At 38.3% G+C, this 12,630-nt stretch overlaps 1 protein-coding gene across 1 annotated transcript; it reads left to right on the top strand.

Annotated features, from left to right (window-relative positions):
* Window positions 1-11,226: 11,226 nt before the first annotated feature.
* On the top strand, window positions 11,227-12,491 carry LOC145780503 (uncharacterized). Its single transcript, XM_082592121.1, has one exon. The coding sequence runs from the start codon at window positions 11,278-11,280 to the stop codon at window positions 12,343-12,345; it is 1,068 nt and encodes a 355-aa protein (XP_082448247.1). The 5' UTR covers window positions 11,227-11,277; the 3' UTR covers window positions 12,346-12,491.
* The last annotated feature ends 139 nt before the right edge of the window (window positions 12,492-12,630 follow it).

Below are 12,630 nucleotides of genomic sequence, written 5' to 3'. Positions count from 1 at the left end.
AAAGACTCCCGCGTAGGCTATGCATTCCATAAGACGATTAACCGATAAACGAACGGACACCGTCTTCGCGGAACAACTCAGCTATAAATAACGTGATATATGTTCTTCTGAGGCAAATTAACCTTAACTATGAAAATATGTATTAGGTGAAAATCTGCTTTCATTCCAACGTTTTGTCAATCAGACACGACTGTTCTTCATGAGGCTAGATCAGGTAGTGACTACCTGCCTAGCATGGAAAAACACAATCCCTGGACTCCTGTTTACAGCAACATGGTCCTATGTTTTGCCATGCTAGACAGGTAGTCACCACCTGATCTAGCCCCCTGAAGAAGCCAATCGTGTCTGATTGACGAAACGTCGGAATAAAAGCAGATTATCGCCTTATACATCTTGTGATAGTTCAGCTTAGTTTGCACCACAAGAACGTAGCTATATCATGTTATTTAACTAAATGCCTGGTGAACATCCCATTCAATTTTTATCTCAGCCATGGCCGGATTTAGCCTAAGTGCTGCCCTAGGCAGATAAGAAAAGTGCTGACCCAAAAAAATTTTCGATGGTGATTTTCGATTTTTCGATACAACACAGGCACTTGTCCTCATTTTTTCTCAATGCCGCCATTTTTATATAACTTTATAAAACTAAAGTTATTTCGTAAACTAGTCTTACTTTTTGGCTTGTTTAGGCTACATAGGCAAGTAGGCTACACAAAATAGCCTGCAACTTTTCCATGAACCTAACATTGACTAAAAACATTTTTTCTCTTTTAAATTTACTAACTGTGAAACAAACCGAACAAAGATTAATAAAAAATTGCACAGACAAACCCTAGTCCTCCATACTAAGCGAGACAGATAACTAAAAGAAGCGCTGAGCAGCACATATTGTTGAAAACCAATCGAGCGTGAACTACTCTAGGGGCGATAACTTGCCATACATGATTTGCCGCACTGTTTATAAATGTGTGTGATATGATTACATATTTATTAATTGCTAATATTAATTGCTATATATCTGAATATATCTGTTGTGAATTATTATATTCATGTACAGTATTATCAATGTAACATATTCGTATATTTTGCCGCCCCCAATAATTTGCCTCCCTAGGCAACTGCCCACTCTGCCTACTGATAAATCCGGCCCTGATCTCAGCTATAGATATTTTTTGAACCATAGAGAAATAAAACAAAGTAACTTCAGCGGGTTTAACATGATGTATTACATACACAAATAAGTTTATAACATAATTAAAATAAACTCAAACGTTTTCGGCACGTACATGTGTCCTCATCAGGAATTACATATCTGCAATATAAATAAAATGAAAATTGTAAGGTAAATTTGACCTTGCATTATAACTGTAACTGTATACTAACGAGTGACACAGTTTGTGCTTTTCAGTCTGGAGTGTCGTTAATATACAGTTACAGTTATAATGCAAGGTCAAATTTACCTTACAATTTTCATTTTATTTATATTGCAGATATGTAATTCCTGATGAGGACACATGTACGTGTCGAAAACGTTTGAGTTTATTTTAATTATGTTATATTTGTGTATGTAATACATCATGTTAAACCCGCTGAAGTTACTTTGTTTTATTTCTCTATGGTTCAACAAAGCAAACTCTCTACCAAAGCTTTGTCATAGATATTTTTGTACGAAGGCAGGGATATCTAAAGAAGGGATACAAAGGCTCAGAGCGATTGCTGATTCTCATGACACTAGAAGGGCGGTAGTTGGTAACGCGTTAAACATGCGGTTCTTTTTAAAATTGCAGAAAGTTTTGTAGTGCAGCTGGTAGGCTACACTCAGCTACACAAGACAGTTAGCAAGTGTTATGTAGAACATATTTAAAGAATAGCCTACTTGTTTAAAAAGACAGTTGAAAAGTTACCAGTTAGCTGTTTTTTTTTTTAAAAACCTTTGCAGCTGGCTAGGTGTAAAGCAAGTATACGGGTAGTTGAATTAACAAGTGATTATGAGCTTTCATTGAATAGCCATACCTACTGTAGTTGTAATAGTGCAATGCAGGTTGTCATAACAAAAATTTTTAAGTAACTATATGTGCCAATTATCATTTTACAATAAACAAAGATTATTTAAGATAAATAGAAGCCCTTCTATTGTCAGACGTAATAAAAACTTTCGTATCCCCTTCTCTAGATATCCCTGTGCGAAGGTAGCCTATATCAAGCACTTTTATATTGAAATAAAAAGGCAAGTAATTAGCCTACGTAATTTTAAATTGGCAAATTTCAACAATAAGTTATGTTTGGGGTTTAGCTTGAGCTGCAAAAAAATCTGCTAGTTTCTGTGTATCGCTCCATGTGATTGTATTAATCATGTATTTGAGGGCCTCAGCAATGTTGTTTTATACACACGAACAGACTAGGGAACATACTGGGCTGATTCCCAGGCAATTTCAAAACATGCCCTTACAACCAGGGGTTTGGAGACGGAGCAAGGAGCGGGAGCCGTGCATTTTCAACGGAGCTAGAGCCGGAGCTCTATGAGAAATCCAAGTGGAGCTGGAGCAGGAGCTGGAGCCAGATGTTTGAAATAGTTCCGGCCCCGATGTATTTCATAATGAGGCGATTGGCGGGTTCCGGCTGGGGAGCTGGTTTCAAAACTCTTCGTACAGCTACCCTAGCCCTTGTTCATTCCACCGCTGAGTACTGCGCACTAGTCCGGTTTGATAGGTTTCACACCCACCCAGGGCCGGATTTAGCTGATGGGGGGGCCCGGGGCACTTTTAGATCGGGGGGCCCCCGTGCAAAAATATTTTTCGAGCCTCCGGCGCGAAAAACCATCTCCACGTCTACAGTAGCATCAGTCCTGTACTGGACAGCATTTTGCAGAAACTTTAAGGGCCAAAAGGAAAAAATAACACAAAATTACATTTTTTTCCACATAGGGGGGCCCTTCAAAAGTCGGGGGCCCTGGGCAACTGCTCCCTCTGCCCCCCTAAATCTGGACCTGCACCCACCACATTGATACCACTATCAACGACGCACTGCGTAGCCTACTGTGACTGGATGCCTACGTCCCACTCTGACGGACTATAGGCTGCCTAACCATCCTAGCAGGCATCCAACCAATAGTCCAACCCGCTGAGCTACGCCGTAAAGGAGCCACGATTTCTCTCGCTCGTCGCGCTCTGGACCCCGACCATCCCCTCCAATCTAGCCTGGATAAATCTGCTCATACGCCGACGATGACTAGCCTATTAGTTGAATTTCCATAATTTAACAGCAACCCTTCACAAAATTAAGAAATTATTTGCGTAATCAGACGTCGAATTAACGAATATGTTTTGAAACGCAGTTCCGCATGACATTTTGATGAAAGTAGGCCTACCTTAAATTTCATAAAGTTGTGCCATTTTTAGCAACAGTTGACTGCAGGCAATTTTAAGCTTCAGAAATTAAATTGTTATGATTGATTGATTGCTTGAATCTTTATCTTCGGACTAGGAAAGCTTCTTGCGGAGCTTAATCCTGGCAGTTTCGCATACTTGTAGAGGCTTTGAATCACTGACGCAGGCCCGGTCACCGAGACTGACAGAGTGAAGTTTCCGATTGTTGAAGTCTTGTTGCGGAGAATTATTCCATCCATTAGATGCCGCTGAATGGAGAGCCGTCCTTAACGTGCGTTGCTCAAGCGCACACCCCGAGAGTCGAACCAGCGCCGCTATTGATCTTGAAGTTTCTTCATTCCAGAAGTGACGCGCTAAGTGTCGTCATTATTTTAATGAAAGCACTTTTCAGAGCCTGGAGCTGGAGCAGTGGTATCAATAAGCTCGGAGCAGAAGCTGGGGCTAATTTATGATAAAAGAGACCTCCGGAGCTGGAGCAACTAAACATTTATGCCTGCTTTATTTCTGGACCTGGGTTTTCTTTGAACACACGACCTAAGTTTATTGGAAATTTGTCGCTGGCATCCCTGGTCTTTTCTAAGTTTTGAAACGGTAGCCACTTTAACAAGTCGAAATTCTGCCACTGAAATTGACTAGAATGAAACCGCCAACCAATCATAAGCTACGGTTTAAGTGACGTAAAAATGGCGAAAAGAAGATGATAGAAAGCAAATTAATTGATAGATTTTTGGCAGCTGGTTGGCTTGGGGGTTACGGTTAGGGCTAGAAAGTAGTCATTTCATTGACGCAGGTTCGATTCCCACTACTGCTATTGCTCTTTTTCTTCTGTAATTAGGCTACCAAATAAAGTTCAAAACAAGCATTAACTCTCTGGATGAGTGCTAGAAGGATCACAATTGGACGGTAGCCTCTTATAACATGTTCTGATTGGTTGACGGTTGCATTGTAGTCATTCGCAGTGGCAGAATTTCGACTTGTTAAAGTGGCTACCTTTTGAAACGCTTCAATTTTCTCGTTTTAGAGGAACTTGTCCCAAGACTAGGAATTTTAGGGAATTTTAATACCTTGGTTTACTTGCTGCACTAACGTATTGAATATAGTGTTGTATATAGGATAGTTAAATATAGTATTGTTTTAAAAAGGCAGTGGCTATTTGGCCGGCGCCGGTCTTTGAGTCTGAAACACTATTTAACTGGTCATGACGTCACTATATAGGCCCTTTTTTGCTCTTTCAAAGCAAAAGACGAGAAGGGCCTATATAAGTTCTAAATTCGACAACATTATTCAACTCGATCCGTGGCGCATATGATATTTCTCCGGTTGCTATTCCAGAGGGAATGAGTTCGATATACCCGGAAGCGTTCCTTTTTTTTTATTTATTTTATTTTTTTAACTAAATTTTGACCCGAAGTGCATTTTTTCAGTCAATTTTTAATTTGAGTTGCCTACAGGCCTATTTTTTATGTCTTTTCAAACCTGAGTTATAAAGTTAGAGTTTTTTTAATTTGCTGGAATTTGAGATTTTTTCTGGGTACGGTAATTTTCCGTTCGTCATAAGAGGATGTGACCGTGTTTGCCGAGCGACGCATTACATACCATTACCATTTTTTTTAAAAGAAGCATTGTAGAAATTGCAAGAACTATATTTGGAAAAATGAAAAATGTTTTAATCAATCAAAGTTTAAATTTATCAATTCGTCAACGAATATTAAAATGCTATATCTGGTCAACCCTTTTATACAACTCTGAAACTTGGACAGTGTCACAAAAAATGGAAAAACGGATCGATGCCTTCGAGCTCTGGTCATACAGGCAAATGTTAAAAATTTCATGGAAACAAAAGATCACTAACGATGAAGTATTACCGGTATCCAAATTTAATTCAAGCAAAATTCTCTTACAAATAGTCAAAAGAAAAAAATTAAAGTGTTTGTTGAGATCAAAAATGTAATGCGTCGTTCGGCAAACACGGTCACATCCTCTTATGACGAACGGAAAATGACCGTGCTCAGAGAAAATCTCAAATTCCAGCAAATTAAAAAAACTCTAACTTTATTACTCATATTTGAAAAGACATAAAAAATAGGGATGCAACCAAGTTCGTACCATGAACAGTTCGGACCGTCAGTTCGTACCTTGAAAAGATCGAGAGAAAAAATTAAAATAAGCCGAAGTCGCTGATCGCAGTTTCCGCAATCATTTTAAAATTTTTCCTCTGAAAAGATCGAGAGAAAAAATAGCTCAAAACCGACGTTCGTTGATCGCAGTTTCCGCAAGCAAAATTTTTTCCGCAATTTCCGTTAACTCTTACCGTAGTTCTAACCATAGAGTAATCTATGCACTAATCCTAACCCTCGCTCATAGCAGTTTCCGTAAACATTTTTCCGCAGTTTCCGCTAACCTTCACCCTAACCATAGAGTAATCTATGCTCTAACCCTCGCTGATCGCAGTTTCCGCAAACATTTTCCCGCAGTTTCCGCTAACCGCAGTTTCCGCTTACCCTAACTCTAACCATAAGTAGAGCCTAATCAATGAGCCTAATGTATGCTCTAACCCTAACCCTCGCTGATCGCAGTTTCCGCCAACATTTTTCCGCAGTTTCTGCTAACCACAGTTTCCGCTAACCCTAACCCTCTCGAGTTTGTTTCAAATTGTTTGGGGAAACTCCGATCAGCGACTTCGGCTTTGTGCTATTGAACTATGATCAGCGACTTCGGTTTTTTTTAATTTTTTCTCTCGATCTTTTCAGGGTACGAACTGACTGTACGAATGGTTCAAGGTACGAACTAGGTTGCACCCAAAAATAGGGCTGTAGGCAACTCAAATTAAAAATTGACTAAAAAAAATGCACTTCGGGTCAAAATTTAGTTTAAAAAAATGACAAAAAAAGAAACACTTCCAGGTAGTATCGAACTCATTTCCTCTGGAATAGCAACCGGAGAAATATCATACGCGCCACGGATCGAGTTGAATAAAGTTGTCGAATTTAGAACTTATATAGGCGCTTCTCGTCTTGCTTTGAAAGAGCAAAAAAAGGGCCTATATAGTGACGTCATGACCAGTTAAATAGTGTTTCAGATTCAAAGACCGGTGCCGGTCAAGTCAAATAGCCACTGCCTTTTAAAAAAGAGATAAAAGCCCTAGGCCTAATTTTACATTATAGCTATACAAACGAATTTAATTTCACACTAGTCAATTCCATTAGAAGCAGCTAAAAATCGATTTCGATCAGCTAGATCAGTGTTTCTCAAACTTTTTTAGTCCATTGCCCCCTTTTCGTTATTGAAATAAAATTTCGCCCCCCTAATTCTGCCAAGTAAAATAAACATTGATAGAGTGATAGACAAATTTAGTTTTAGGAATTTAATCAACGAAATTGACTGTAACATAAATACATGATAATGTTCAATGAGATGGATGAGCTTGGCGACTTTTACAAAGTTTTGAAATGTTTGGCGACGTCTTCGTAAGATAGAGTCGAAGATCACCCCGTTTATGAACTAGCAAGCGTTTCTTTGCTTTGAAAGCATCAATGCCACAGCCGAAAACCCCTTTTCAACCATATATGAAGACAAAATCCACATTCTAGCTTCTTTCCAGAGAAGCTCATATTTGCCAGCAACCTGGCACCAAAATAAATCGTATCGATCATTTTTGAATATCACTGGACTCATCATCTGTTTGCATATCAATGAACTGCTCTTGAAGTTCCACTTCTACAGTATGTATGTAGGTTCGGTAGAAAATGGTTGTACCACCCAGTTTGGAACATGGAAGTCCACGAAATCTGGAAAGCGAAGTTTCATGTCTTTATGAAACATGTCTAAATGTGAGCAGTATTTTTGCCGTTATTCTTCTGTAATAACATTCTCGCTCAAATTGGGAAACTGTTAACCATCTTGACTTGCACTTATCTTGTTGTTGACGTATTTTATCACAATATTCAGTGATTCATGCAGTTCAGGACTGAGATTAGACTACGGGCAACCAAATCCTGACGGTGAATTACACAATGTATTGCAATAAGTCCAGGAATTGCTCTTTTCATCAGTGCAATGAACCCTCGATGCTTTCCTACCATTGCCGGAGCACCATCAGTTGCGCATTGTAGAATATTCTTCAGTGGAATCCCCTTCTCTTCGTAGAAGTTTTTTACTGCATTTAAGATGCTTGATGCCCGAATATCTGTAGGAAGACTGAGCGCAAAAATCATTTCTTCTTGTTCTCATATTATGAACAAAACGCACATATCCAAGCAGCAGCGATACATTGTCGGTCAAGGTGGAATCATCTATTTGCAGTAAATGGTTTGCGCGTTGGACTGTTGTTAGCGTGTTGGACTGTTATTGGTGGTTTGATAAATTCGCCCCTTCGAGTATTTTCGCCCCCCGATCGCCCCCTTTGATTTTTTTGCCCCCCTGGTGCTCAAAATCGCCCCCAGGGGGGCGATTTCGCCCACTTTGAGAAACGCTGAGCTAGATCATCTTCAGTTAAGCTTAGCTCAGTTGGTTAGGGCCTGACTTCTAAAACGGCAAAGCTTTAAGATTATGCGGCACTAGTTCGACTTGAGGCGCTTGAGCAACGCACTTTAAGGACTGCTCTCCATTCAGCGGCATTTATTGGATGGAATAATTAATAATTCCCCAGCAACAACACTTTAACAATCGGAAATTTCACTCTGTCAATCTCAGTGACCGGGCCTGCATCTGTGATTCAAAGCCTAGTACAAAAATGCGAAACTTCCAGGATTAAGTGCTGCAAGAAGATTTCCCAGTCCGAGGATAAAGATGGAATCAATCAAGCTTATTCAAATAAATATATTTTAAAATAGTTTTCATTTCAATAAGCAAATATTTTTAAATTGGTTAGCGTGTCACTTCTGGAACGAAGAAGCTTCAAGATCAAGCAGCGCTGGTTCGACTCTCGGTGTGTGCGCTTGAGCAACGCACGTTAAGGACTGCTCTCCATTCAGCGGCATCTAATGGATGGAATAATTCCCCAGTAACAAGACTTCAACAATCGGAAATTTCACTCTGCCAATCTCGGTGACCGGGCCTGTGTCAGTGATTCAAAGCCTCTACAACAGAGGTTCTTAACCTTTTTTCCCTTATTACCCCTTTCTGTCCTGATCAAAGTCCCATTACCCAAAATTTAATTTTATCTATTTTGACATATTAAAAATATAAAACAGCGTTATTCAACAAAAACAACATTTAATTCAAACAAGGACATCAATAGTGTCAGTGAGACATTTGCTCTTGTTTTATGTGTAGCCTACAATCGGTGCAATATTTGGTGCGATTTTGAATAATTATTGCACAACGCAAATCTAACTCCAGATCTAACAGCTTGTCTGCTAGGCATGCCACCCTGTTCTGAAACATTGTATTTGAAATATCCGTCTTCAATCGTTGTTTATGTTGCATCTCAAGAAATTCAGTAACCTCTGGTAAGAAACACACAAGCCGAATCAACATGTTTCTATTTGAGAGCCAGCGTGCAGAAGTATGAAACAACAGAAAATTATACTCCACTTGCTTATCTTGACACAATTTTCACAAGAGTCGTGTATTAAGGCCACTCGCTTTTATATAGTTCATTACTTTAATAGCACAATCAAGTGCTTGCGTGGCTGTGACATAGTTCTTGAACAATCGGAAACTTCACTCTGTCAATCTCGGTGACCGAGCCTGCGTCAGTGATTCAAAGCCTCGACTAGTATGCGAAACTGCAAGGAGCTCTGCAAGAAGCTTTCCCAGTCAGAGGATAAAGATTCAATCAATCAATAGTGTTGTTGCGAAGATACCGAAAAAACACCATCAGTTGAGAAAGATTTGCAACCTCAACAGACTCATCAAGCTGTATTCCAAACACAGGAGAACCTTTGATATTTGTGATGAGTTGTGATTTGTTTATTACATCTATAATTCTAAATATTCTGGTTCAGCTGATTACCCACCTGCTATCCTGAAATTACCCACTTGTGGGTAATTACCCATAGGTTAAGAACCACTGCTCTACAAGTATGCAAAACTGCCAGGATTAAGCTTTGCAAGAAGCTTTCCCAGTCCGAGGATAAAGATTCAATCAATCAAGATGATCTAGCTGTAGCTGATCGAAATCGGTTTTTAGCTGTTTATGATGATTGAACTGACTTGTGTGAAAATAAATCCGTTTGTATTATTAAGACATAGGCTATTTCAATCAAGTCGTTTATATCAAGCGTTGTTGTGGGTTTGACACCTGTCAGCTAAGAAATTTTATTTTCTTGATTTTACAAAGCTATAAAGAATTGTAAATTGTATTATATCTTACGGAAATCTATTCTCTGCTTATTTCTTGTAATTTTGTGTAGGGTAAACGTTGTTTAAAATAAATGTTTGTTTGCCTTTTGGTGTGTATTTTAAAGCACACAAGAACATTGTATTTATCTGTTACATTTTTTGTGTCTGAAGTGATAAATTTGTCATTTCTGTAGCGTGGCAATTGACTAGTAGACTGTATGTTTGTTTTGTTGTCTCCCTGTCGACATAGGAACTTGGGCCACTTTTGCTATATAATACAAATTGTATATTCTGACCATGTACTGTTTGTGTTTCCAAAAAAATGAACCATTAATTGATTGATAGTAGGCCTATATAAAGTTTGTGCCAAAGTCTTTCAAAATGCACTTCATTTTTGAAATCTTGGTCAGGTGGTCCACTGTCATGTCGTGTGAAGCCACACACAATGTTTGATGTGGTCTGTATAGCTATGCATGATTCATTGCTTGAGCATTTCCAGCTTTGTTTATTCTCTTCTAGGATTTTACATTTGAATTGGTGAGAACCCTGACTAACAACTTGATACAGTATTCCAACTTCAATTGCATTTATCAAATCTAGAAATAAGTTTTCGGCACTGATTAAAAGTCATTTTGTGCATGCTGCAAGAAATTTCAGAAACATTCTTTAGCTGTATTGCTCACTAATAATATGTAATATATTAATTTTGGGAATCTTTATCCTTGAACTGAGAGATTTGCACCTGCAGAAGCATTGAACCACTAACACAGGCCCAGTCACCAAGTTTGACAGAGGAAGTTTCTGATTGTTGAGGTTTTTTGTCTGTGAACAGTTCTGTTCACTAGGCAGTGCACTGCTGAATTGAGAGCAGTTCTTGAAATGCATTGGTCAAGCGCACGGCCCGAAAATTAAACTAGCGCTGCTTGATCTTGCAGTTTCTTCAAGCACTTAACCAACTAGTGAAGACTAGATGGAGAAGAATGATGTGCAGCAAGAAAATTAATTATGAAGGTTATAAATACAACTATTTTACTTTAGTGAAAATCAGGTTGTCTTGATGCAATTAATCAAGACAAGACCTCAAGACTGTTTTTGTTAAATGCTTCCAGGCAACTGGCTTGTTATTTTAGCGTATCCACTACAACAGAACTATAGCAGGATAAACTACAAATTCAAAGGCTGCCTGGCTCGTACTTTTCTGATTGGCTTTGTTTTCTAATTGTGGCACGTACTAGTCGTACTACTGCTATGCTTTTGCTGAGTGTCATTTGATGCAGATTGCTCACCAAAATCACAACCCACTTCAGTGCTTTCACAGGAAAATGTCTAAAATATTTGCTTTAAAAATTCGTTTCGTATATAGGTATACTATATATGCGTTAAAGTTTTTTTTTTGTTCAGAATAACATCATAAATACGTACTTTTTAAATGTAAATAATAGTAATGTAGGCCTAGTTAAGCAACTAAAAAGTCTGTTAGTAAATTGTGTAAAGAAAAGTTGAAAAACTATTGCAATTTATTTCATGTAAATATTAACTGTATTTGCATTCAAGCACACAGAAAATGTAGAGTTGATTATACAGTTGTTGTTTGAAAATTGTATGGAATGGAAGAATGCAAAAACATGGCCATGCTTCATGGCAACACATTAGATATTTTTGATTGTGACTTTCAAGGAGATTCTGATGAAGTTAGTGATGCAATAAAGTGTGTTGTAGTTACAGAAGATCAATCCCAACAAACTTCAAGTGATGAAAAAATAACTATAAGCATTCAAAGACACAAAGAGAAATCCAATAGTCTGAATAAAACAAACCACTTTGCTTGCCAGTTTTGCAACAAAGTATTTTTAAAAAAATACAGTTTGAAAAATCACATTCGTACCCACACTGGTGAAAAACCATACCAGTGTGAAGTATGTGGCAAGTCATTTGCTCAAAGAACTGCTGTTAAAAGACATAAAGAAATTCATGAAGTTAGAATTCAGCGTAAATGCAAGGAATGTGGAAAAACCTTTATTAATCAAGATCACTTTAGATCGCATATGAAAACACACACCAGTGATGGCTCAAGCTCAAGTACTTGTGACCTGTGTGACAAAACCTTTACAACTAAAGTGGACCTCATTCGTCACTTCAGAGTACATTCTGGTGAACGGCCGTATATTTGTGATCTCTGTGGTACAGGTTTCCGTCAGATGAGTGCGCTTACCATGCACAAGTTGACACACTCTGGAGAAAAGCCTTTTCAGTGCCAGGAATGTGAAAAAAGATTCACTAGAAAAAGTGCTCTGAAAATGCATATGAACTTACACACCGGTGAGAAACCATATAATTGTAAATATTGTGAAAAATCCTTTAGATTAAAACAATGCTTCAAAAACCATGTAAAACAACATACAGGAGACAAGCCTTTCCAATGTGAGAAGTGCAAAAAGACATTTGTTATCTATCATTCAATGGTCATTCATATGAGAACTCACACCGGAGAGCAACCATTTCAATGCAGCAATTGCGGCAAGAGGTTTTCACAGAAAGTTAACTTAAGCGAACACACGTTAACTCATACAGGTGAAAAGCCGTACAAATGCAAGCTTTGTGAAAAGCAATTTTCTTCCATGAGTAGTTTATCTAAACATCGTAAACTTCATCCCGATGTATATTTATTGCGTTAGTGTGTCATTCGTTGTCACTCTTCGATACGTTATATAGCCGAAAAATAGAGAAAAATTGTTTCAGATTTTTTGTGCTTTGGTGTTTATTTTTTATATTTGGAAATATTACGAATTAAACATATGTTTATCGATTGGTCATTATTATATTCACGTGTTGCTTAATCATGGCATTAACGGGAAAACGTCAGAATCGTCATACCGTATTGCATTACAGTAGATAGGAACGACTTATATCGCATTCGATAATATAATGGGGTATGAATAACATCACGAAAGTGACGTCTT

This window comes from Aplidium turbinatum, chromosome 12, assembly GCF_918807975.1.
Source record: "Aplidium turbinatum chromosome 12, kaAplTurb1.1, whole genome shotgun sequence".
Lineage (NCBI taxonomy): Eukaryota > Metazoa > Chordata > Ascidiacea > Aplousobranchia > Polyclinidae > Aplidium > Aplidium turbinatum.
The sequence above is the reverse complement of the archived record's forward strand: the minus strand, read 5'-3'. Positions and strand labels throughout refer to the sequence as shown.